Raw genomic sequence first — 25,777 nt, 5'->3', positions numbered from 1 at the left:
GCCGAGAAATGTTGTTGCAAACTTAAGGTGAACTTGACACTCTTCCTAAAATAAAAACAACTCATAAACTATGATAATATTAAAAGTCGTTGAATACAACATGAATGAAAAGATGAGAGTTTCGATCAGAGTAACATATCTTTGATCAACTCATCTGGGTCACGAAGCGTGACTCTCAAGTGGATTCGTTTTCTACAAATCTCTGTTTCGTCTTGAGGAATAAACCCAGTAAAATATTCCCCAACGAGGCTTACTTTCATAAAAACCCGCAAAAAATGTTCGAAAAATTAGACTAAGAGTGACAATCGCTCTGTTTTTCGGTCAGAACCAAGGCCACTCACAACGCTGGCTAAGTACACAAATTTCTGATAAGAGTGGACCCCAACCGGTTCGGGATATTTATGGAATGTTTGCTCGAGCGTGCAATGAGAAGGGTTATATCTGTACGTCAAAATAACCCACTGCTTAGTCTTTGTACAATACCTGGTAAGAAAACCTACGCAGTAGTCGTTTTGGACTTCTTTTAAAGTACTCATTCGATATTTTCATGTTTAAATTACAATAGAATGTGCTTCAATTAACGCAAGTGGATTTCGTGACAGTCTTAAGCTAAAATAGGTTAGATAAGGGAGTCACGCAATGCAGGTGAGGGTCGGTAGAGGTCATCATTCAAACTTTTTTGTGACATTTTTTATCACGAAAGGTTTTCTTGAACGTTGTCCTGAAAATTGCCCATAAATTGCCTCTTTTAGGAAATAAAATCAAGATGTGGAAATGGACTTGTGGAACAAGGAGAGGAATGTGATTGTGGGACCGAAGAGGTGAGAGCAATTTTGTGATTATACCGGTTGCCACGACAACCAAAACCCCTGTCTGATCTCAACAGATTTAGTCTTGCACATGAAAATTTATCTCGCACAACTCAGTTAAGCCAAAATGACGGTAGACCACACTAGTTTGGTGGACGTGCTCTTTAACCGGTGACGGATCCAGACCTAAGGGGGGGGGGGGGGCGGCGGTTTTTTTGTGTGTGTACACATGCCGACTTTCTTCCCTCTACGATTTCTTTTTTTCTCATAATAAGGGGGGGGGGGGCAGGGGTTACGGACCCCGTGGGCGGGCTCCTCCCTAGATCCGCCACTGTTTATGGCTCATTTGTTTATCTTTGCTTGTTTGTTCTTATTCCTACATCAGGATTGCCTAGAGTTGGATCCGTGTTGTCAACCAAAAGGCTGCAAACTTAAGCCGGGCTCTCAGTGCAGTATATTAAATCACGCTTGCTGTCAAGAATGCGCGGTAAGTTTCTATCGTTAAAATGACAGCTGGGGCTGTCAAAACTGAGGCGAAAGAAAAGGTTTTTTAACGTTTTTATACAGTCGTTCAACTGCAATTGGAGGTTGCAAAAACTAGATGGTCAGTACTTTGTGCTCGGGTCTTTTTTGCTGGTATGTCACTCTGAGATTGACTAGCATCTAATTTCTCCCAAACAATACGGTCAAAAGAAGAAGGGAAATAACAAATTATCCTTGCCAGCTCTGAAGAAAGTACATAGAGAATTGTATGAAGAGAAGGCATATTTATCTTAGGGCGTAAAGGTTAGAGGTTCTTAGGAGTGTTTAGGTTTCAAGATGGTTTTCACTCTAGCGTAGAGTCTAGGTTTCTGTTATATCTCATGCACATGACGTAATGTAATATACTGAGGAATTCTGGGAGAATATAAAATGGATGGCCGCCGCTTGAGATTAAAAAAAAAAAATCGATGGCCGCTTGAGATTAGCACGTGGTGCATTTCTTGGCTGAGTTTGGTCTTGTTTTTGACCTTCAATATATAAAAGTTTCTAGCGACCAGTTTGAAATAAGTGAAGCAGTAAGAATTAAGAAAGTTAAATCAGTAAAATTGAACAAAAGACCAAACTTCGCGCAGAAGGACAAGTTGGTAGACTGGTGACTATCATCTCTTTTTTTTTTTATTTTTTTTATTTTTTTATATATATTTAGCCGAGATCTCGTGAGAAGGGTAGGAAATCGATAAAAAAAGAAGGTCAAAATGAATATGAAATGAAAGCCATGGGCGCGAACAAGTAAAATCAACCCACAAATCACTTATCTTTATCATTTCACTCTTAATCCAAATATCTTTTGTTCGACTTTGTTCCGACCTCACACCACACTCGGCGTACAGTTTAAACCACACGGGAGCCTGTGTCGACCGAGTGAAGGCGACTGTGATGTACCAGAGTACTGCCCGGGAGACAAGGGAGACGTGAGTAGTTGACAGATTAACTCTTTCACTTCTCCCTACCATATCCTTATATTGTCCGCCAAACACTTAATGAGAATACTCAAACTTATCAAGTAGTTATTATCTTGATCGAACACCAAATTCTCATATCTCGTGATATTTAAGGAGATGTGTAGCAGCTAGAGAAGAGAATTAACAACCAATCATTCACATACTATACAGAGTGTTGTTACACGTGAACTAAGTATGCCAGTCATTTTGCAAATTTGAAATCCATTCATTTAGTGAAACAGCTTTACTCTATGGACGCAAAGGATCCTCGGAAAAAGTCACTATAGCGTTGCAATTGTGTTCGTTTAGCAAGACACTTAGATCTCGCGACCTCCACTCAGGAGCTCTTATAAATAGATAACCGGAACGTTTTTCAGGCTGATCAGTGATATGTGCTGATGGGAAACCTTTTGCACGGAAGTAATAATGCTTTAGATCACATCATGCCTCACCAATAGCCTTCCAATCAGTAATATTTTATTGCTGTTAAACCTACGTACCAAACGATACCACAACCCTCTTCTGGCCTTGACAATATAACGCCAAAAATGTTTATAGAAAACAAATCTTTCACACGATGGGGGCGTCAGGAAAATGAAAGAGATAATTTTTCAAGAAGAAAACGGTTTAGGGGTTCGAAGTTGTCAATAACTATTCCTACTAATAATATTTTTAATATGCTTTAGTGTCCGGAGGATTCGTTTATTCATGATGGATATCCGTGTAGCAGTAAAGGACAGGTAAGTGTCTTCTTTAAAGGAACTCTAAAGATATCCAAAACTTACAGTGGCGGATCTAGGGGAGGAGCCCGCCCGAGCCCCCTTCCTCATTTTGGTTAAAAAATAAGAAGGAAGAAAAGCCAGGAGGTGTACACACACACACACACACACACACACACACACACACACACACACACACACACACACACACATGCACACACACACACGCACACACACACAACCGGGCCTCCACTTTAGCTTAAGGTCTGGATCCGCCACTGACTTGTAACTGTTCGCGACATCATGAAAAGTCTGGCTTCATGGAACGGTGAAAAGGTAAACCAAAAAAAGTCATGGTATTTAACGAAAAGGATTTTTAAAAGTTGTTTGCACCTTTTTGTTTGTCTGCGGTGAGACTATGGTTACATGTGGAAGTAACTCTCAAGGCACAAACGTATCACAAGTTTGTGTTTCATTTCTTCCTCAGCTTCTTGTCGGACCCACCACTTATGGCCAGACTAAGAATGTTGTGCTCAATCCACCCATTGAGGCACAGTTCCTGAGAATTAATCCTCAGTACTGGAGCTATTCAAAAATGTGCCTTAAGACAGAACTATATGGCTGCTCAGGAGAACTAGGTGAGATGGACTTAATATTAATATTAATATTAATATTAATATTAAGTTTTTAAAAAAAGCCGCTAGGCCAAATCGGTCAAGGGTGATGGAGCTCTCAAGCTTATATCCTGTAAAGTCTACAACTCAACTGGATTCGTTTCTCAGCAGACCTAGGATTAATTCCTTTGCTGTACTCTGTTCTTCTTCCAACGATTAGGGTTTTTTATGGCTTACATTCCATCAATTCTCTTTTTTTGCGCATTCACAATTTTAATCTACCTATTGTCGGCGAGTTACCAGGTTCATTTTATGAATAACTGTTTGCTTCCATGAAAAGTTGATTATTTGTTATTTTACGTTTTGAAGCTCAACCCACAGCGGCGACGCCCCTCCTACAAGCAAGTGGAATGTGCATTAAGCCGCAGCGAGGAAACTGTCGGCCACAGGATGGCACCATTCTCGTTCTCACTCAAACAAAACCTTGCGATCAACCTTTCATGCAATTCTCCCTATCGACAGATGGCACCCTTAAACATCACTGCAGTGGCAAACCAGTGTGCCCTCGTAAGCCAGCTCGTGGAAAAAAGTGTGAACTTATGATCAGCAACAAATGTCAGCCACAGGACTCTAAATTTGAAAGAACTGCAGGTAAGTCTATCTGAAGATGCTTCGCGGAATATTCCTGGTTTGTTCTTTTACCTTAGGAGTGCTAGGAGCGCGCTAGCCGACTGAGCCCTATTTTCGTTCATTTAAGGACCATCCTGAAAGAGGCATCTATACTTGAAAACCCTTAATACCCCATAGACAAGCTAACAAAATCGTTCTCTCACAGGTCATGTTTTGCTACCATGCACCAAACATTTACGGCAAATTATTTTGGCACTGTGTTTGTCACTAATGCTACTGAATTTTGTTGTCTCGTATAATAGCGCATTCCTTAAAACACAAACCAACTGGAATGTGTCTTCATCTGTATGGTGGAGATCCTCGAGAAGGAGTAGAGGCTTGCTTGTGGCAAGGTTGTGACGAAGATCATACTAAAGTTACGTTCATGAGGCAAGGTAAGTTCAGCATGTCGGCTGTAAGTTCGGAGTCCGCTGGTATAAAAACCAGTCAACCTCACCTTGTTCTTGTAAATAGATACACACGCGGGAAAAGTGCAAGAAATGGAACAGGATGACAATTAATGACAGAGACTGAGGCATCTGTGCTACTTTATAACATAACCAAAGTAAAGCGCGCGCTCTGATTGGTCAATTTAGCGTCCCCCATTTACCCATGGGTGTACGCTGCTCACGTGAGCAAAGGCAAAGACTATTTTTCCGCGCGCGCTTGTTTTTTCTGATCGCGTAAGATTTGTTAAATAAAAGGGAACTCTTTAGCTACAATGTATCAATGTTATGTTATGAAACAAATGGTAAACACCACAGCGTACACTATTGAGTTATGGATGCACTTGGGAGGTTTGCTAAGCACTCAAGAAGCTAGAGTCGCTCTCGGCTATCGCCTCGAGCGACTCTTACGCTTCTTTCGTGCTTAGCTACCTCCAGCGTGCATCCATAACTCAATAGTGTACGCTGTGGTGTTTACCATTTGTTAATTTTTGGCACGGACTGGCATGCATTGGTCATCCCTTCGAGGGATTGTAGTTCTGAAATCTGTTCAATAACTTAATGCAACTTTCTTAAAGTTGTCTTTTGCTATAATTCCTCATTCCCTAGATTGTGTCCTTTCCGTTGGTATGTCAACTGGTATCATTGCAGATAAACAAATAACTGCTTCATCGACACTCAGTTACGAGTGGCTACCTAAATTTGCTCGTCTCAATGGACCTAAGGCTTGGTGTGGTAAACCCAACGACAAAAGCGACAAAGACGAATTTCTACAGATCGACCTTGGGAAAGTATGCCTTTTCGTTGCTTTGCTCTTAATTCAGTAGACCCACTAAAAAGGCCTGGAGGGTCAAACGATCGGAAATACGTTTGAGGCAATAAGATCCTGTTTTAGCTCGCACAATTGTTTTTTGTTGTTGCCGTTGTTTTTCTTGTTTTTTTTTTTTTTGCACCAATTATAGCATTGTTACTAGGCTATTTCTAACGTTTTTGTCTGGGTATGTTTTCACGTTATCGTAACCATCAGACTGATTTAATTTTGATAACATTTTGATTGGGGTTAAGAGATACAAAATAGTATGGACTACTTTGGACTAGCTCTAAAATCATGACGCTGTTTGAAAAAGTGTCCGTTGACAGACCAGGCGGTGGCAGCGCCGAAGAAGTGATTAGGCTGTTTAAGAAGTTGAAAAACAAGAGAACAGTTATAATACTTTGCGTTTAGAATTCTTGGTTACACCTGCTCAGTGACGCGGGTAACTGCCAGTATTTTCTACTCCCCTCCTCCTTCTCCCGTAACCAAGGAAACCTGCAACAGCAACGTCAAAATTTCCATTTTGAACTCAACCGCTGTTTTTTATATTTGCCCAGGTTCAGATGATTACAAGAGTCGCCATGCAAGGAAACGAATGGGATCTTGTTGAAGGGTTTTACCTTTGGTACAGCCTCGATGGGAAAATGTGGACAGTTTATAGCGAAGGTGGAGATGAGCAGGAAGCTAATGTAAGAACCATCACTTAACGGAAAAATGTCGTTATAGCGGTAAAATGGACGCGTAAGCGGAGAAGCGAGAAAAAGGTGTTCTTATCCTTTAGTTCCCTCCTTCCCACTCCCTTATTTCCCATGAGATTGCTTTTGACATGACAACCAATCAAAACAATGTTCGTGCATCCGTTTCGTTCTCCGCAGGTCATCTTGATGGCATTTACAGTTGTTCCCATTATCCGTACTTCCTTTTGATACTACCAGCGGAGAACTTTTGCGCTTTCATGCTCATTACTTCCGTTTTTTGAACGTTTTCCTGCTCATTGCTTTCAATCGTCGATCTCTTGTTCATGTTTTTAATCATTTAAATTTTTTATGCCTTTTTTAGTCCTTCTGTCACTTAGGGAAATGTGCAGACTCACTAGATACTCAATGTTCTGATCTGTGGGGCGGAAGTAAGTGTAATTTCCTTGAGTATTTTTAACTTGAGGAGTAAAATATATTGTAAAAATATTTCACTGAAACTCTACTAACTTGTTTGCTCTTTCACCTGTAAGCTGCCCGCTCAGCGGAAAAAGCATGCTGGGATAAATACAACTCACAGAGAACACAGTACGGGACGTGTGATGCCACAAGACCCCGCCCCTGTGCGAAAAGGTCTTGTATAGACAACAATAAATGTAATTATGTCTGAAGGCTGGTTAATTTCATCGACAAAAATGGTATCAATTAAGCCGATGGTTTGCTGCCATTTTGATAACAGCTGTAGATATGTAACTCTAATCTATAGGTAAAGTTCCATTTTATGTAAGAGTGACATGATAACCTAAGGCACGGAACTATTATTGTCAGGCTAGCGGTGTATCTAAATTGATCGTCCTTTTAGTTTCTGTCATTTATTTTTGCCTTAAGCATAGGATGGCATGGGATAACTAAACGACAGTATCCAGTACTTTAAAACGTCTGAAAAATGCCAGTTTACTTAGCATAATCCACCGTATTGCTACTCTCTCTAAATAAACTTTGCACCCAAAAGATGTGATCTCTTCCATTTGTTGAAAAGCTGAAAGGGGTTCGAGTGACTTGTGTATATTCCATCAGTAAAGCACAGTTACCTGCCACGAGCCTAGAGGGAAAAAAAAGCATCTCTTAAATTTCGTCTGTAGTTCAAAATTATGACAGAGACCACTATGTTATACTTATCGAGAGGTTTCTGGATTTGAGCAATCTAGCGATGTTATGTGTGGACAAATTCAGTGTACAGACAGCTTTCGACAAAAGCCGGATGTGGATTATGGTTCTGATTATAAAAGGATTCCTCTTCCTTCTGGGGCTCAATGCAGGTAAATTAAAATTTTACCATTTTAAGTGTTCCCAACTTTTGTTTTTATCTCGCCAAGCCACTTATTTGACAATAGAGTGTTGTATGAGTCTTCGAAAGTTTTCACCTGTTCTTTACTTTATTACTAAACACTCTGATGATAACTAGACTGTTCCAATAATTCCATTTCGGCTGAAATATCATATCCTTTTTTTAATTGTTTTTCCGGGTTGATTGTTGGGCTCTGCGCCTGGTTGTCACTCGTTCTTCTATCCCAGATATGCTAGAGCCCCGTTAGCCGGCCTGAGGTAGTTTTCACCCCCCACGAAGAGGAAGTAGGGTTCGACTTTGGGAGGCTTTGTGTCATAAAGAAAGATTAAGTGAACCCTGCTACGCTGCAGCTTTTTCTTTTTTTGAAACTAGAGCTCTTCATTTTTAAGCCGCAAGAATGATTTTCAAGCTACACCCGTAACGGTTGCAGCTTGTTTGTTTGTTCGTTGTAGTTCCTTAACTTGGTCTAGTATTCGCTCATCAATGAATCGTATGGTATGAGATTGTATGGTACAACTCCTTAAGATAATTTAATATTTTGTTCTTGTTACACCTTTTTTCTTACTACAGCGTTGCGTCCCTCAATTATCAAAGTGATTTCATCGGGCTCGGTATGGTAAAAGAGGGAACCAAATGTGGAGCAAACAAGGCAAGTATGAAGAACTAAAGTCATGTCATGCAAGGGAGAAAACAAATAAAAACAAAAACAAAAAGATAACCTTACAGTCATGGGCCATTGGATCGATTTAATAATGTAATCTCACTTGCAAAATCCTCTACACAAAAGCTTCAATCACAAAAGTAGAAGTTCCCTTACGAATAAATTTCCCACTTAAGAGTGACCAATGGTTTAGTTATAATACTCTGCATGTTTGTCAGGTTTGACCAATGGTTCACTTACAATACTCTATCTGTCACCTTTGAGCGTTATGTCTGAGTATATGACCATTACTTTTTTCATTCTTCGTAGGTTTGTAAGGAAAACAGATGCCAATCAATCCAGAGAAAGAGATGTAAAATGGTTAATGGAAAAGAATGTGCCGGTCGTGGAGTAAGTTTATAAGAACAGTAATTTTACCAATCAGAACCTCTATTTTTGAACGCAAGCGACGAAAAAGCAAGGAGGAATTGTGGGTAGCTAACGATCTTATAATCTTAACTGTTTACTTCTCTCGCTTGTTAAGTTTCTCTGGTTTCTATTCACAATTCACCGTTATTTGGAATGGCCTGCAAAAGCCACATTTGCACCTACAACTTTCCTGGAAAAGTGCGCCATTCACGGAAAAATACTTCCCTTTTTTTTTTTTCAATTAGCCATGAAAGACGTTTATCATATGAAAAAAAACGTTCATCCCTGACAGATTTTTCACGGTCAAGTCTCATTGAAACCAAGGCCCCTAAGGATACCAGCCTCGCAGCTGACTGAGCCACCCTGGCTTAATAAAGTTGTCTTGTCTTGTCTTGTCTTGTTAAAGTGTTCTATTTCTTTGTTTTGTGTAGTTTTGTACAAATGATGGCCAATGCGCATGTGAAGACGGATTCGATCCGGCGTCCGCTTGCAACAAAGGTTTGCGTTCTTTGTTACTAGGGAATGACATAAACGTGCAAGCATAAAAGATTTAAAACTGTGAATCATTCACTGTCAAGGAAATTTTCTGTACTTATGAAAACGTTTTAATCACATAAAATTGGAAACTCAGCTGAGGGTTTAACTCAATTTGATTATTTTGGTTTTACCATAACGTTTACTTTAGTGTCATTAGATGCATTTTGCACCTTAATTTGCACGTTAGAACAACTTGATTTAAAATATGCTATTCCAGTGTAATGACGCTTTGACTTCTCCATTAGTTGCTACCACACGTGATGGAAACTGGGGGGCTTGGTCAAGCTGGACAAAATGCACGCGGGCCTGTAACAGTGGAACACGTTTACGTTATCGATTTTGTGACAGTCCATCCCCTTTGCATGGAGGAAAGATCTGCGAAGGAGAAAGACTTTTGGAAGAAGCTTGCAACGAGGAACCTTGTCCTCGTAAGTATTTACCAAATAAATGTAAGTCTCCCGCATCAAGCTCACTGCTTTAGCTACTCACATAGTTGATCGAAGTCGACTGATGTTTACATTCAGCTGTTGGTCGAGGTTACGATTCAAAGAAATGAACGCAGCCCAATAACCGATGTCATGATAACGCCCTCAATAGCCTTTTATTTAATACAACTGACACATCACTCAATGCAGTAAATGGTTTGAACCCGGGGGTAACATGTGAAGGTGTAGTCTGATCGTCCGGGTGAGTGTAGTCCTGAGAAGGACTGTTGTCGGTGGCAGTGACTGACGTTTCGACAACCTGTGCGGAAGTCATCATCAGAGTCAAGTGAGTGATTGTTGTCAGTAGAATGTTCTTATTCCAGTTCGTGTGAAATGATCGGTTGGTTTTGCCGTGATGTTATTGGCTGTAAGACTCAAGTGACGTAAGTCGTTCGTGATTGGTCTGTTTCGGTCTGTCGGTAAAGCTAGGCTGTTCTTTTTCGGTCGTTTGTGATGTTTATGTCGTGAATGAGTCGTTTGTATGGGGCGGGTAGTTGTTGACATCTGTTTAGGGGAGTCTGTTCTAAGTTAGTAAACCAGCTTTCCAGAGTCAGTCGTTGAAAATAATCAGTGCTGTAGGTTAGGCATTGCGCAGAGTCCCAGTCAATGTTGTGGTTGGTAAGTCGATGGTGTTCAGCAATGTGATTGCTGACATCACCTTTCCTCGTCGCCCGTCTGTGTTCAGTCAGTCTTGTTGTGAGGTTTCTGCCAGTCTCACCGATGTAGGAGGCTTGGCAGTCGGAACAATTGATCTTATAAATCGTTCCCTGTCTGTTCCTCGGTTCGTCTTTGTCTTTAACGTTGGTTAGTAACTGACGTAGTGTGGTGATGGGTTTGTGGGCGACGCGGATATTGAAGGGTAGTAAGATGCGCGAGATGTTTTCAGACATACCTTTTATGTACGGTATGGTTGCTGTAGTCGTAGGGGTTGCAGTGTCGTTTGTTTCGGTAGTGGTAGTGGGTCGGTGAGTGTTTCGTCGTGAGTGTTTCCGACGAAACACTCACCGACCCACTACCACTACCGAAACAAACGACACTGCAACCCCTACGACTACAGCAACCATACCGTACATAAAAGGTATGTCTGAAAACATCTCGCGCATCTTACTACCCTTCAATATCCGCGTCGCCCACAAACCCATCACCACACTACGTCAGTTACTAACCAACGTTAAAGACAAAGACGAACCGAGGAACAGACAGGGAACGATTTATAAGATCAATTGTTCCGACTGCCAAGCTTCCTACATCGGTGAGACTGGCAGAAACCTCACAACAAGACTGACTGAACACAGACGGGCGACGAGGAAAGGTGATGTCAGCAATCACATTGCTGAACACCATCGACTTACCAACCACAACATTGACTGGGACTCTGCGCAATGCCTAACCTACAGCACTGATTATTTTCAACGACTGACTCTGGAAAGCTGGTTTACTAACTTAGAACAGACTCCCCTAAACAGATGTCAACAACTACCCGCCCCATACAAACGACTCATTCACGACATAAACATCACAAACGACCGAAAAAGAACAGCCTAGCTTTACCGACAGACCGAAACAGACCAATCACGAACGACTTACGTCACTTGAGTCTTACAGCCAATAACATCACGGCAAAACCAACCGATCATTTCACACGAACTGGAATAAGAACATTCTACTGACAACAATCACTCACTTGACTCTGATGATGACTTCCGCACAGGTTGTCGAAACGTCAGTCACTGCCACCGACAACAGTCCTTCTCAGGACTACACTCACCCGGACGATCAGACTACACCTTCACACATCACTCAATGTTATGAGCCTGTAAGTCTGACCTTAAACTTTCAATCATCGAGTCATTTCCATCAATATGCCCGCACCTTCATTTGATTTTTTCCTTCATAATACCGCACGCTTACGTGTGGAGACTAATGAGTGAGGAGGAGAAAGTGCGCGGGAAAAAATGAAGATGGAAAGAAGAGAAAAAAACTACAAAAAAAAAAAAAAAACCAAACAAAAAACAAAAAACGTTATCCTTAGGGCACTACGCAAAAATGTCTGGTGACAACATTCATTTTTCCGATGATAGTCTTGACCAAAGGAACAGATTCATAGACAATACTTTTAAAGGTAATAAACATATATTTCAGTAGAACGGGTGTGGAGGCAAAAAAAAAGTAATTAAAAAGAAAGGAGACACTTTGAACGACATATTTCAAATGGGCAACTCAAAAATTCTGAGCTACATTTCCCTAACACATTACCATTTCTTTTCCTTTTACTTTACCAAGATCAATTTTCCTTGAGATGTTCAAGAATACTAAAGAAAGTAATAGAAAAACAGTAATGAGATTTGAGGACAGAAACGGTGACATGAAAAGAAATTCTCAAGGCCAATATCAGGTCTTAAGCATACAAAAGAATATATATGAACATTAATAACAGAGTAAATCTAAGAAGTCATAAGAATGGGCATCGTTACAATTTTAAATATTATGAAAAACGCTTTCAGCTATCAAAGCTTGAACGCAATTTAAGTCGGGATCAAACTTTACATTAATCTCTTTTAACTTTTTTTATTCAATCCGCCTGATCGAGTGACAACTGGTTTTTCCTGTTGAAACTGAGTTTGGATGGTAAAATCTATTAGGAACTCAAGCTTTATTGCAAAGTTTTCTGTTCAGCCTTTTGTCGTTAAGATTGCTCCAGCGTCGAAGATTGTCAACTTCAGATAATGAGAAAAAGACAATAAAACATCTTCATATTTTTTCAAATACGACATTAGCGGGCCAGATCTGAAAACAAAGCCATGTGATATCGTATGCTAAGATTTATGAGAGAAGATGCCGCCTGCCATCACATTACGAGAAGTAATAAACAAAAATTAGAGAGCTTCATTTAGAAGCCCTTCGACTTCTTACTTAGATTTTGTAGTAATAACAGGAGTTTCTGGAGTAATAGACCATTTTGAAAATGCGGATATTGACAAATTTCCTTTAGTTATGAGAATAGCTCTTCCGTTTCGTTTCCTGTTTCTTCGGTACGGTCAGTGTTGATAATTATGGTCATGAAAGAGCATAACTATGAGTTGTATTGATCAATTACAAAGCAGAAGATGGAGTTATATGTTTAAAAGTACAACGAAGACTCTCTACCCGCGTGAAAACACTTGGAAAACCTCGAATTTTAATTTGATAAACCTGTCCAATACCCTAAAGTCGAAAGAACTAAGTAGACAACAAGGATAGGAAGGTTGAACTCTTCAAATTGAACCATCTGCGATTAAATGAACGGATCCGCTGCGAGTTAAAATCCCCGGTAAAAGAAATGAAACCTGGTATATGCCCGATCTTAAAGGAACCGATTGTTTCCGGCCAAGAGTCTCCCCTTAAGGCACGGAGATTAAAGTCGTCATATAAAAACTCTCAGCTGCAAGTTTTTATACTTAATAGAGCGAATTCGTAAAAATTTTTTCTTATACGTAAATAAGACGCATAATATTCTTGTGACCTGTTTAGACACACACGAATAATTCACATTGAGTGGTACTGGATTGTTCAAAACCAGCTATAAAATATTCTGTGGAGCCAAACGATCGTGGAGGTGCATGCATAAGCGGCAGCGCTTTGAAAGTACTTGCCTTTTTTTTTTTTTTTTTTTTTCTGACTTTACAGTTACCACCAACTCATAATTACCCTTGGCAGCATTGGTTGTTTTAATAATAATAATTTAATATATATATTGCGCAAATTAACATGTGGTTATGATCAAATGCACATCACAACACTTTTCGGGGGACTTTGGCCGGACTGCATCAGCAGTTTACAAACAATTGAAGGAAACTTATTTGAAGATGCCCCCTCCCCACAATTCCCAGTAAACAGGCCAGACCACATCACAGTAATGTCGTGAGTGGGTTTTTTAACATCCCCTGCCTAACCAAATTAACTAATTACTAGATCCAGGAGACGGGACCTACGGTTTATTCGTCCTCTATTTCTTAATATTATGGAAAGGTAGCGCATTCTCCTCAGTTATTTTAAGACCTTGAGTGTTGGTCCGGCCGGGGCTCGAACCATCGACCTCGACCTCCCGCACACAAGTCCAGCGCTCTAACCAACTGAGCTAACCGGGAGACGGTTAAGGATTTTAAGAATTTTCCACAGGGAAAATTCAGCAGTTGAGACGTGTATGAATAAATGTTTTCAACTGTTCTATGTAATCGTTCTTTACATTAGCATTTAGCGATGAGCCATTAGCAAGTTAAAACGGATGACTCGAATCCGTTATAACAATTAGTGACAATATAGTTGCTGAATGTGGTCCTCTGTGTTGTAAATCTCAAGAGTAGCGCCGGATAAGATTTGATTTTTGCACGGGACTTGTAGTGGTATTCTTTCCACCTAATTTCATCGTGTTTTCTCTTTGTTTACCTCGAGGTGCTGAATGGTTTTTCAGATGGCATCTTTTTGACGTTGACGCGATAGCAGGCTTTGAATTCTTGACCAATTAACATAATGGTAGAATAATTCATAGCGTGTAAAGAAACTGTTTCTGGTTATCGGCTCGATACCACTTCGGTAGCATTTTCAGTTTATGATGCAAATTCCGTATGGATATAGTAGTAGTTCGAGGTGTTTTGCGTTCAATTAATTTTCCCATTCGTTTCCTACGTGATGACATCAATTCTGCCTGACTTCGGTTTATATCGATTACATGATATAAAAAAAAGTTGAAACTATAAACCACAGTGCAAATAAAGAAACAGGGCTTTCTCTAAATCTCACATCTCTTTTTACACTTTAAGGGAAATGTATGTCGAGCCACAGAAGCATTTCAAGTTTTAACGATGGTTATAAAAAGCAATGCAATGATAACAAAATTGATTTTAAAGTCATGTTAAAATAAAAATCTTTTCTGTTTCTCTTACTTTCCTTTGATGTTTCAAAAATTTTCTCATCACAACTGACCTTTCTGTTATTAACAGACCTTCATGCAAAAGCTCGGTATCGCAGGCAGCTGTAAAGTATTGTCGTTTTACACGAAAAAAAATATTCACCATGAGGTTTTCGAAGTCCAAATAAACATCAAAGACAGCTTGCACACAATGAAATTTGTATTTAGTTTGATCGGCAGTCAATTTCGAAAAGCTTGCGAAATGTCAAATCGAGACTTGCTTACATTATTATCATTAAAAATGTTCCAATTGCTGAATTGCAAAACTTTACTCTCAAATCTGCTCTCGTTCCCAAGTATTTTTCTGATGGCGTTGTACGTTGCAAGACGTATATCTTGCATTCTGAGCCAGTACACTAAAGGATTTAACGATGAATTTAAATAAACAATCGTTGCTCCCCACTCGTAAGCCATTTTTACACCAGAACTGTAACCAACCAGAAGCCGAACAGCCATTGCCATTAAGAACGGAGTATAACAAACCAGAAACATCGCTAACAAATAAACCATGGTAATAACAGACTTTTTGTATTTTCTTATATTGACTCCTTCCCACGCAGACCGAGTCTGGGACTGTATTTGTTTCTGATGGCGTCGGAGCACTTTAAATACTTTGATGTATGCTACAAAAGTAGTAGTCAAAGTCACCGCAAGCACGGGTAACGGAACAAGCGTCCAGTAGCGATCTGTGTCGGCCAAGAAGAGAGAAACTGCCGTAGAAATGCAAAATAACCAGAAAGCGCAAATAATTCTCAAAACACGTACAACTGTGACTTTTTCTCCGTAACGAAGATGCCAGTGTAAAGCAGCTACTTTATCCACCGAGATGGCGCAAATTGTCAGAACGGAAACTCCCGCGCATACAAACCCAACAATCCAGTGAATGAGCCTACCGATGCAGGCCGTGTTAGCGCTATTCTGCAGCTCAGCGATCTTGTAGGTAACTAGCATGGGTTGAGCCAAGAGACCGATAACAAGATCTGAGCAGGCAAGGCAGCAAATAAGAATGTTCGATGGCGAATGGAGAAGCGGCGTCTTCCAGATCACTAGGATCACTAAAATGTTCCAGGTGGTTGCTATTACAGAAAACACTGAGTTTACTGCACAAAAAGCGATTTCAGAGGCATAGATACTTCCTTCGTGTGATAGCTCCAAGCTTGTTAGGAAGTAACACTTCTGTGTGCTATTTAAATCCATGAAGGTTTAGGTTTACCTGCCGAGAAACGTTTTAAAAGATCGTGCTTAAATGAAACTGGAAACTTATGGGAAACGACCAAGATGGAACTCTGACTGCTTACGTACCCTGAAACAGAAGCGAAACTCGTTTGGCATATGTAATTAGTTGGGGACTATCGAACCTAGAAAGTTATTTGCGTGGTTAAACGTCCACAGAATTTGTGCTAAAGATTGAATTTGAGCGTTTTATCAGTAATAAATACAAAATATCTGCCCTCCTGTGAAAAAAAAACCCCTTCCACAATTATTTGGCGGTGACTACTTGACCTTTGTATCTGTTAGTGGAAATCATTGGCCAATCGCATTGTGTTTTTTTTTTCACTTTCTCACAGCTTCCAGCTGGGTTCTAATCATGACGTTTTTCCTATCTGTCGCCCACTTTATAGTCTCATCAGCTGCAAGTACCTTTCTGTGAATCGATCCAAATTATGGGAACAACAGTGACACCCCACAATCGATGTGATTTTACAGGAGAAAATGAATATTCATTAATGTTGCTTTTAATTGCCAAAAGCCTTTCTCAGATAGCTGCAAGCTCTATAAGAGTGAAACCCATCAGAAAAATATATACATACTGCCGTATCGTACCTTTTTGTGTGGGAGCTTCCAGCATATAAAGGAGGCTAATCTATAAAGTACAAGTAGTGTTTTTTCTTACCATACAATAATCAGTCAAGGATGAGAAATCTTTCTTATAATTAATTTTTTTTTTGTAGTCAAATTTTTACAGCAGTTTCGTCAAGCTGGTTGTCTTTTCTTCACTTTCATGGATTATTTTAAAACTAACCATGCTTATTTTGAACACTGAAATTATTTTGCTTCAAGTTGTTTACATCTGCAGCATGTCATAATACAAAGTTTCGCAAGTATAACGTTTTCATCAAAATTTAAGAACTTCACTATGTAAATATTTTTTACGCATTTTCCATGAGACTTTGACGGTTACGAAACTTTTCCATCATTTCACTTTTAAAAGGAATGAGGCTCGGGTCATAAAAATTTGATGATCGATTGTCAACATACGATATCTGTCACGAAGAAATGTTTATTTTCAAGTAGTGCGGAAAACTTTTTAAGATTATAAAACAATATTTGGATAAAAAGACTTGTGCGTAGCCATAAGATAAATATAGAAGCCTGAGAAGCAACCTAACCTGAACTGCATTTCGACTATAAACTTCTCTACAATTCTTGGTTTACCGATGTGACTCTCATTTGTGACGTTCATTCTTACGAGACTCTGCCGGAAGACTTTGTCCTTGAATTTGCTTCATTTACAACTGAGAAACAGCTTATTCGAAATATTAAAAAATACCTCTCGGAAGTACAAATAAAGACAGCTATTATTCACTTCCCCACGCTGTGATGATCTATTGCCGGACCGCCGGATTGTGTTTTCCGCCCATAAAGTCAATTAAACTTTCTTATGAGATAATTATGTTCGTTTCAAAAGGCACTTTTCTGACAGCGTAAAGCAATAGCGCTATTTTTTATTCCGTGAATGAATTTTCCACGAGATAATTTGGTCCTAATTTGGTCGCTTCAGCAATTTTCCCAAGACAGTTGAAAATGGTTCTTCATTTCATATTCAAACTAAGGCCAACCTGCTTCCAGCAACTAGAAAACGAAAACATTTCATTTATAACTTGACCCTTATCTTCGTGTGAAATGTTTTTATTTGCTGCAAAACGTGTTCGCTTTGACATGTCATTTGCTCCTTGCATGACTATGTCAATAGTGATATTTGAAACGAAAAAAATTAGTGCAGCCTCTTAAAGTAAAAGTAAAGGGAAGAAACATCGTGGAGATATTTTTATGAAATCGTTCGGCTTGGTTACAATGCACAATTGGGACCTTAAGCAGTCACTAAGGTAGTGCCGAGGAAGGCACCGATTGAAAAAAGATTCTTAGCCTTAATTAGAATTTTGCGCCCCTCTCAACATCAGCATAGCGCATGAGAGTAGCGCTGAGTTCCAAATGTAAACATGAATAACTTATCATCGCGGTTTCGGTTCTCAGACCAAATCATGTTGTTGTTTTATAGAGGACGGCTAAGAAAGGGACGAAGTTCTAAAACGAGTTTTTGAGCTATTGTTCTTCCCAATGAATCTTTTTTTTCCCCACGTCCACGTTGCCGTCGCCGTCGTGGTTTACTTAAGGTCCTCAATTTATTTGGCTTTGTATAAACAGAAAGCCCTAAGGTCCTAACCTTCGAGATCGTTTTCGAAAACTACATGTACGTGAAAAAGTTTCCTCAATAAAGATTATTATTATTAATGCATGAGACGTTAGATAAACAGTGCTAAGGTAAAATTTAGGAGTAAATAAATAAGCAGGGCTTACTTATTTTGCAAAAAAAACTTTAGTTCTTGATGACATCTGACTCCATTTGACAATGTTTGGCTAGTTGTGACAGAGAACACAAGTCGTGCGCAGACGCGCAGCACGCAAAATGAGGATGGGGATTATAAGGGGTCAGATTTATTCTCTTTCACCCTGGTTCACAAAGCCCAGTCAGCTGAAATAATGCATGCACTATTCTTCTTAGGCACTTCGGAAGAATATTGTTAAGTCTGGACCTATATCACTTTTTTGTTTTTGTGATATATTTCTAGAGGCTCATTCCTGCCGCCATCTGCAGATCATCGGTAAACGACTTGGCAAGCCTTACGCTGATGGCGTTTATGAAATAAATCCAGATGGGAAGGGCGTCGTAAAGACCATATGCGATATGACACGTGATGGTGGTGGATGGACGCTATTGGTTACCAGCTACACCAACAAGTGGACAAGGCAGAATGTTCAACGAAATAATGAAATGGATCCAAAACTTAAAGACGATTTCTCTATCTTGTTCAAGGCAGATGACATCAAAAATAGAGGGAACGTGAAGGGTTCTACCTTTGAATATCGCTTAGAAGCTGATAGTCCAGGTATGTGTGATGCTCTGTTGATGGTTTTAGTCAAGCGAGTAAAGAGAATGATTTCAAGAAGGGGCATTTTCAACCAAAGCGTTTTATTCCTTTCCCGTTAAACAGCAGAAGAAAAACTCGCACAAAGGTTACACGTGTAGTTGCTGATCAACCGGTGTTAAATATGTAAAAACGTACCATAGCACGTCTTAGTACATCGTGAGTTGTGAGGGAATGAATCGCGATGTTTTGACTGTATAGTGCCATTTTTAATCCATCGACGAAGACCACGGACTTTGTGGTCCGATAAAAGCTAACAGTATGCCAACGCCAAATGAATTTAGCGATTTTCGAGATGACATTTTGCTTTCCGAAAATTGATAACATGACTAGAAAACATTTTACTCCTGTCATTTCTGTACTAGAGAAAATATGTTGCGTTTAATATTTTAGGAAGATGGGGTGGAATTTGGAAGGCACCGCGCAGCTACAGTTTTGTCAAAACTGACAACAGTCAGACGGGAGTCCGGCTGACTAGAAAGTTTGATGAGTGGGATTATTCCTGGTACGGTTTGCAAAAAAGGATGCCTTGGCTGCATGGCGAGAGACTAACTACAGCTGGTGAACCAAAGACAAATGAATTTGGTTCTATTACAGGTAAATAAATTACGAGAGGTATCTGAAATAGACTAGCCTCAGCATTCAAGAGTTCGACGTTGAATTACAGTTAATCAGCTGAGATGAAACTTTTCCAAGCTTCACACCATGGAGAGGTCCCCTGGTGACACGCCTTGGGCACACCTTTTAAATCATCAGAAGGTATCTTCTGTTGAATTTGACCTTAAAGGAGGGTGTCGGAAATTCGGAACAGACCGCTGTGCTGATAAGATAGGTTATTCCCAAAGAGAATTGACGACCTCCAATTCAAAATTAAAAAAAAAAAAAAATATGAATGCATCTGATGATGCACTTGGAACTAGCTTAGATTTGCACTCTGGGATTATGACTGCTTTCAAAATTATCAGTCACCATGAGTAAAGCTATTACAATGATAAATTACAGTGTTTCACTGCCTCCCACCAAAATATGAAGTTTTTTTTTGACACGAAGCTTGCTTACAGCCTCTATGAAGAAATATCACCCAGCTCCATGGATATACGGCAAAGACAAAGAACAATGTCCGACCTACATTTGGTACTGGATGAGAGAAGGAGAGTACAGTCCTCCGAGGTCCTGTATGGAGGTCATGACTCGCAGCATTGGAAAGGAAGGAGCTTCAGGTCTAGTATATAGCCTAGACCATGCACCTTAATTGACCTTTACCACCCAAAGAAAATATTTTAAAAAAGAAACTCAAGTTTTTTGATTGAATATTTCCTTATTAATATAGTACCACAAAAGAAACGTTGTTTTGATTTCCGTTAAAGTTTAAACTGTTCCTTAAACGGTATGAAACCTTGCACGTTACTTAACGATTGATTTTTTCCTTTAAGATGGTTTCTACAATATTCAGCCGGTGGATAGACCATTCTTAACATACTGCGACATGACACGTAATGGCGGAGGCTGGACCTTACTCCTTACCAGTGCTTCTTGTCGAGGATGGAATGCACAGAACGTTCTTGAAAGGAATGGGCAAAATCCATCACTTAAAACAGACTTTTCGATCCTTGGGCAAGCTGATAACATTCTTGGAAAGGAAAAATTCCAGGTGCATATTTTTTTTAAATTGGAAAGGTATTCATTCCTGCAACAATTATCTTTCCATGACATCTGACGATATTCAACGTCGGATGAAATTTTCTTTGTTAAGGAGTAACTATGGTACAACTGAAAATGAAAGCGTACTGTACTGTAAAATAATATTCATGAAAGTTTATCATCAGACAATTTTCATTTAGCTTTCGTACTTGTACTTCAACTGGAGAATTTTATTTTCCAAGCAACATATAATAAGATTTAGAGACTTTAAGGATGCAATAAAACGCGTATGTTGATGATCTGTGATGACAAATGTAGGTGTTGGAGTTTAATTTTCTACTTGGTTCAAATTTTGTTTTCCTTTGTTCTCGGTCGTGTTAATGTATGATAATGAGTTTGAACCAAGGATAAAATTGAACTACAACATATGAAATAAACTTTCCCTACCCGTGCGGCTTTAACACTTCCCGAAAAGAACAGGTTTTTAATTTTTGCTTCGATATAACTTAGCCGGCTTACTTTACTCATCTAGTACCGAATCGAGGCCGATGGTGAGGAAATGTTTGGAGGAATTTGGGAGACAATAAGAGGCTACTCTATGATGTCATCCTCTGATACTCAAACAAACATACGGCTACTAAAGAAGTTTGGAATCTGGGATGAGACAGAAAATTTGAACAAGCGCGTTCCTCGTCTCGAAGTTGGTGGAAAATACATGTATACGACGGGCTCAGCAAGAGATAACTCGGGAGTAATAGTGACTTCTACGAATGATGCTATCTACATTAGAAGTGAAAAACCCAAACCTAAGGTCATACGGGTATGGATAAGAGAGGGAACCAGGTTTCATATGATGTTAATTTTAGCCTAGCATTTTATAAATAGGGGATGAGAAAATTTTTCTTGAAATTAGCTTCACTTTGAGGGAAGTGTAGTCAATCGGGATAGCTGTAACTCCATGTTTCGTCTTTCACACGTGTCTTTGTTCGAATGTAAACAGAATTACCAATTAATTTTAACACCACTTCGAAGTCGTCGAGGATGCATGACAAGGATCTATTCAGATGGATGGATCAATTGGCAAATAAAATGAAAGTATGTATGAGGTATATTGTTTCCTAAAAAATTAACTGCTCTTCAATCTTCACTTTTTTCACAGACACTCGTGCAACCAAATCAAAGTTTACGGCACTCAGCTGGGTAACACATACGACGACGGAGTTTACATGATTAACCCTTTGAATGCCAACCCAGGTGCATGCCTCGCAACCAGCGGCCATATTGGATTTTTCATAAAATAATTTTACTCAACAATTTGAGCCCTTTGGCATTGTATAACTCTTTTTAGTAATCAATCTTGCACTACAATAGTCAATACATCAAATATGTATTTTTATTGGCTAGGTTATTACAACCTCTATGCCAGTGTGGTTGCATTTATAATAAAAAAACAATTTGATAAAAATGATTTTCAAAAACATCTTATATTTTCATTCTCGCTTTCGAGTTCGTCGATCTCTTCGACTTCTTCCCCGCTTTCATCTTCATCCTCCGAGCTCGAAATACTTTCATTGTACTCTGAAACATCTCCATCACTTTCGTCGCTCATATCAGAGTCTCTATCAGCGAAAACTTCTACCAAAACTTCCTCAGCTGTCATTCGACGTGTGCTGGCCGCCATGTTGGATTTGGCAAGGATTTGCCGCGAAAATAAACAAAGCCTTCTGGGTGTTATGTTGTGCCACAGTGCAAAATTCTGTGGTCAGCGGATTCTCAAATTTTTCCCAGGTCCTTTGAAACAACCACGGATAAAAACCTTGAACGACCGAGAAAAGAAACAAAATGCTTGTCAGAGGACGTATATATACGTCCTCGGTATCTGAGGGTCCTATTTTAGGACGTATATATACGTCCTTGGCATTCAAAGGGTTAAGAAGAATGACGTCGATTACATGCCTGTCTTTTGCGACATGATATCAGACCCTGGGGCTTACACACTACTAGTCACCAGTGCCTCGAATAACTGGAATGCCAAAGATGTAACGTTTCGAAATGTGGAGAAACCGTCGCTGGGCAACGACTATTCTATTCTAGGATTGGCGGATAATATAAAGGATATCAGTGCAGCCAAGTCTTTCAAGTATCGGCTGGAAGCTAATTCGCCCGGAACCTGGGGCGGAATTTGGGAAGCGCCTATAGAGTACACGTAAGATAATTTCGAGTTGTATATCAACACATTTGTTACTGGTAGATGCGTGCCTCTCCTGCTGCATTTACGGCGGAAGTCTATTCTATGATATACATAAGAATACTCCGTTCCCTATTTAACAAATAGAGGAGACCTGACTGTGCTCTGTTGTAAAGCACGCAGGAAGCGGCTACAGTACGCAAGTGTAGGGAGAAACACTGGAGTACGTCTCATGTCTCTCCCCACTTTTTGAGTTAGTACAAATTGGCAGATGGTGTGACAGCTCTAGCGCTCAGCTCCGTGCCCTGTACTTTGATAGAGCACGCCCTTTCAACCAAAAACAGCGCGCGTTATATCCGAACGTTATTATAATTTTAAATGGGGTAATAATAGATTTTCGTATCCGTGCTCGTAAGGACTTTCAGAAACATCACAAAATTTTTTCCACTATTTTCCCTTAACCATTCGAATTCGTGGTAGAGCCCTTTCAGTAACGCCTCATACACACGTTTATGTAACTCACAGATTCCTGAAAACCGACAACACTCAAACCAATGTCAACCTGGTGAAAAAGTTCAACAAGTGGGAATACAGCGACGATGGCGTTCAGAAACGGCTGCCCTGGATGGCGGGAACATTTGGACTGCTGACCACTGCGACTGTGGGTGACTGGTATCCTCGTGGAACTATCATCACAGACAGGCGAGGGGGAAAGCCAGCTAGCTGGATATATCCGGGGATGTTTGACCCAGGGGTGATATGGTATTGGATAAATGAAGATGATTGCGATCAGAGAAGAACACCTGGTATGACAATGAACGAAAGCTTAGAAATGTTCAAATTACAGAAATAAGTGGTGCCAATAACAATCTCTGCAAAAAAAGGAAGCCAAGACACAGCAAATAAACCCAAAGATCGATTTGGTGATAGCTCTTTGTAAAGAAAAGCCAAGAGCAACACAATGGCAAAACGTATTGAGCAAATTCAAGCCCTCTTGTTTTTGTTATTGGTTTGAAACTCATAAGCTGATTAAAAGCAACTTTTCTTGGACATTTCAATGCCGGACCTATAACTACTATAAATTGCCATGGTGCATTTTTGTGTCAAACATTATTTTCTTTCAAATGCCTTTTCTTGATACAGTTGATGGTGGCGTATCAGGGTGGGGTGAGTGGAGTCGTTGTGATAAGCTCTGCCAGCCTGGTAGTATGACTAGACAAAAGAAGTGTGACAATCCTAAACCTAAATGTGGTGGCAAACAATGTGACGCGAAAATTCTAAAGGAGGAAACTAAGGAGTGTAATTACTGTCCAGGTAAGAACTGCATCCTGTGTTACAGTGCGCCATTTTCGTCACTATGTATAAATAACTAATATCACCACATATTGGGCTTGTTTTGTACCATTTGTATTTGTGACAAGCATGGCACCTCCGGTGAGTTTCGTTCGTATATATCAGTGTCTGATAGCTACAATGACTCAACGATCCCCTCCTTGCAATTTCTACAGGTCAGCTTTAGTCTGCATCAACGAAAATTTTAAATAATTTTTAGACTATTGCGAAACCTTTTTCCAGCAAAACTGCACCAATTTCTACTTAGGTTTTGATTTGAAAACTATTATTTCGTACACGAAATATACGTAACCTTTTTTTCTCGAGGAATCAAGGCCCGTCCTCTATCTTTGGCTTAATTTTGATACGGCAAACTGACGGTAGTATCACCTTATGCCTCTTCCCACTTCATCATTGCTGATATCCTTATTTGTTGAAATTTATTCCTAACCCTTGTCTTAACATCTATAAATAGTGAGGAGGAAATACATATACACCAATCCTTTCGCTCTGCTTCCGCCTCAACAGAAAGCCCTATACGTGCTGTGAACAAATTTTGTGTCCAGCCTCAGCGACCAAGCTGCCAAATACCCGACGGGACCAAGCTGGTTTACAAATCCTCTGCTGAATGCTCGAAAGAGTATCAGAAGTTCATTTACGATGATGATATTCTGATGCACAAATGTAGTAGAAAATATGTCTGTCCAAGAGGTTTGTTCTCTGAATTAGATATTTTGAAGGCGTTGCATTGTCAGTTTCAGTTCAATGAACTTTCTTTTCTAATCACTAAATACCTATGGTTGACTTTATGTAAATTGACCAAAATTCCTAGAGATTTAGAGAAAGGACTGCAAAGATGATTCTTAAATTAGTGTATGTTATTTACTTTACCCAGTCCAACGTAGGCATCTCTGATTTCCAAACTAACTGAATATCACTGTTTCTTGGCAGTGTTAAATGAGTAACTCGACCAAATGGAGCTGTGTTTCCTTCTCAGTTTTTTTTTTCCTTCATCTGAAAAGGAATTACTATACTTAATTTTCGCCCGGCTTTTCGCAGGTGGTCGTGTCGACTTTGGTGCCGAACTTGTATTAGTGGGTTCAAGTGGCAACTGTGATCCAGAAGATGCCAGATTTGAAAGGTTAGAGATCAATGGTAATTTAGCTGAAATGAAATTATTCTCTCTCATATCTGACGCACCTAACCTCACGATCATTAACAGAGAGTTTTGTTTCGAAGACTGAAGGGAAGGGAAAATATGGTATGCTGCCACCTTTGATCATGTTTTGTTTGCCTAAGGTAGTTCGGTAAATATAAGCGTTCGAATTCTGTAGTTTGGCGAACATATCCTTAGTCAGTTACCGATACAGCATTATAACATAACCAAAGTAAAGCGCGCGCCCTGATTGGTCAATTTCACGTCCACCATTTGCCCATGGGTGTACGCTGCTGACGTGAGCAAATACAAAGACTATTTTTCCGCGCGCGCTTGTTTTTTTCTGGTCACGTAAGATTTGTTAAATAAAAGAAAACTCTTTAGCTACAATGTATCAATGTTATGTTATAAAACAAATGGTAAACACCACAGCGTACACTATTGGGTTATGGATGCACTTGAGAGGTTTGCTAAGCACTCAAGAAGCTAGAGTCGCTCTCGGCTATCGCCTCGAGCGACTCTTACGCTTCTTTCGTGCTTAGTAACCTCTCGCGTGCATCCATAGCTCAATAGTGTACGCTGTGGTGTTTACCATTTGTTAATTCTTGAATTGAA

General features: G+C 39.8%; 2 protein-coding genes across 3 annotated transcripts in view; one reads left to right on the top strand and one right to left on the bottom strand.

The window, feature by feature from the left end:
- The window catches only part of LOC111322584 (uncharacterized), a 34,037-nt gene that overhangs the window by 6,899 nt on the left and 1,361 nt on the right, over nucleotides 1-25,777 (top strand). The window contains exons 14-40 of the mRNA XM_088738541.1: nucleotides 753-821; nucleotides 1,195-1,296; nucleotides 2,183-2,263; nucleotides 2,980-3,033; nucleotides 3,500-3,650; nucleotides 3,996-4,277; nucleotides 4,559-4,690; nucleotides 5,351-5,532; nucleotides 6,113-6,244; nucleotides 6,615-6,681; nucleotides 6,784-6,883; nucleotides 7,459-7,569; nucleotides 8,169-8,247; nucleotides 8,569-8,649; nucleotides 9,099-9,165; nucleotides 9,450-9,632; nucleotides 18,489-18,806; nucleotides 19,239-19,442; nucleotides 19,907-20,065; nucleotides 20,279-20,496; nucleotides 21,019-21,329; nucleotides 21,646-21,716; nucleotides 22,416-22,692; nucleotides 23,200-23,480; nucleotides 23,818-23,988; nucleotides 24,535-24,717; nucleotides 25,066-25,147. Of these exons, the coding sequence (XP_088594667.1) occupies nucleotides 753-821; nucleotides 1,195-1,296; nucleotides 2,183-2,263; nucleotides 2,980-3,033; nucleotides 3,500-3,650; nucleotides 3,996-4,277; nucleotides 4,559-4,690; nucleotides 5,351-5,532; nucleotides 6,113-6,244; nucleotides 6,615-6,681; nucleotides 6,784-6,883; nucleotides 7,459-7,569; nucleotides 8,169-8,247; nucleotides 8,569-8,649; nucleotides 9,099-9,165; nucleotides 9,450-9,632; nucleotides 18,489-18,806; nucleotides 19,239-19,442; nucleotides 19,907-20,065; nucleotides 20,279-20,496; nucleotides 21,019-21,329; nucleotides 21,646-21,716; nucleotides 22,416-22,692; nucleotides 23,200-23,480; nucleotides 23,818-23,988; nucleotides 24,535-24,717; nucleotides 25,066-25,147 (4,148 nt within the window). The remainder of the gene's footprint in view (nucleotides 1-752; nucleotides 822-1,194; nucleotides 1,297-2,182; nucleotides 2,264-2,979; nucleotides 3,034-3,499; nucleotides 3,651-3,995; nucleotides 4,278-4,558; nucleotides 4,691-5,350; nucleotides 5,533-6,112; nucleotides 6,245-6,614; nucleotides 6,682-6,783; nucleotides 6,884-7,458; nucleotides 7,570-8,168; nucleotides 8,248-8,568; nucleotides 8,650-9,098; nucleotides 9,166-9,449; nucleotides 9,633-18,488; nucleotides 18,807-19,238; nucleotides 19,443-19,906; nucleotides 20,066-20,278; nucleotides 20,497-21,018; nucleotides 21,330-21,645; nucleotides 21,717-22,415; nucleotides 22,693-23,199; nucleotides 23,481-23,817; nucleotides 23,989-24,534; nucleotides 24,718-25,065; nucleotides 25,148-25,777) is intronic.
- On the bottom strand, nucleotides 13,373-17,137 carry LOC111322637 (melanocyte-stimulating hormone receptor). 2 transcript variants are annotated; one of them, XM_022925764.2, is made up of 3 exons: nucleotides 17,028-17,137; nucleotides 16,462-16,501; nucleotides 13,373-15,850 (listed from the first exon to the last, which is right to left on the bottom strand). In XM_022925764.2, the coding sequence occupies exon 3, from the start codon at nucleotides 15,832-15,834 to the stop codon at nucleotides 14,818-14,820; it is 1,017 nt and encodes a 338-aa protein (XP_022781499.1). In that variant the 5' UTR covers nucleotides 15,835-15,850; nucleotides 16,462-16,501; nucleotides 17,028-17,137; the 3' UTR covers nucleotides 13,373-14,817. The 2 variants fall into 2 exon arrangements, with proteins under 2 accessions (XP_022781499.1, XP_088594666.1); XM_088738540.1 differs by lacking the exons at nucleotides 16,462-16,501; nucleotides 17,028-17,137 and adding an exon at nucleotides 15,940-16,382.

This window comes from Stylophora pistillata, chromosome 11 (assembly GCF_964205215.1).
Source record: "Stylophora pistillata chromosome 11, jaStyPist1.2, whole genome shotgun sequence".
Classification (NCBI taxonomy): domain Eukaryota; kingdom Metazoa; phylum Cnidaria; class Anthozoa; order Scleractinia; family Pocilloporidae; genus Stylophora; species Stylophora pistillata.
This window is presented reverse-complemented; position numbering and strand designations above follow the sequence as displayed.

Coding starts and splice junctions, on each gene's coding strand:
- LOC111322637 (XM_022925764.2), bottom strand. CDS start 15,834: ATGGATTTAAATAGCACACAGAAGTGTTACTTCCTAACAAGCTTGGAG.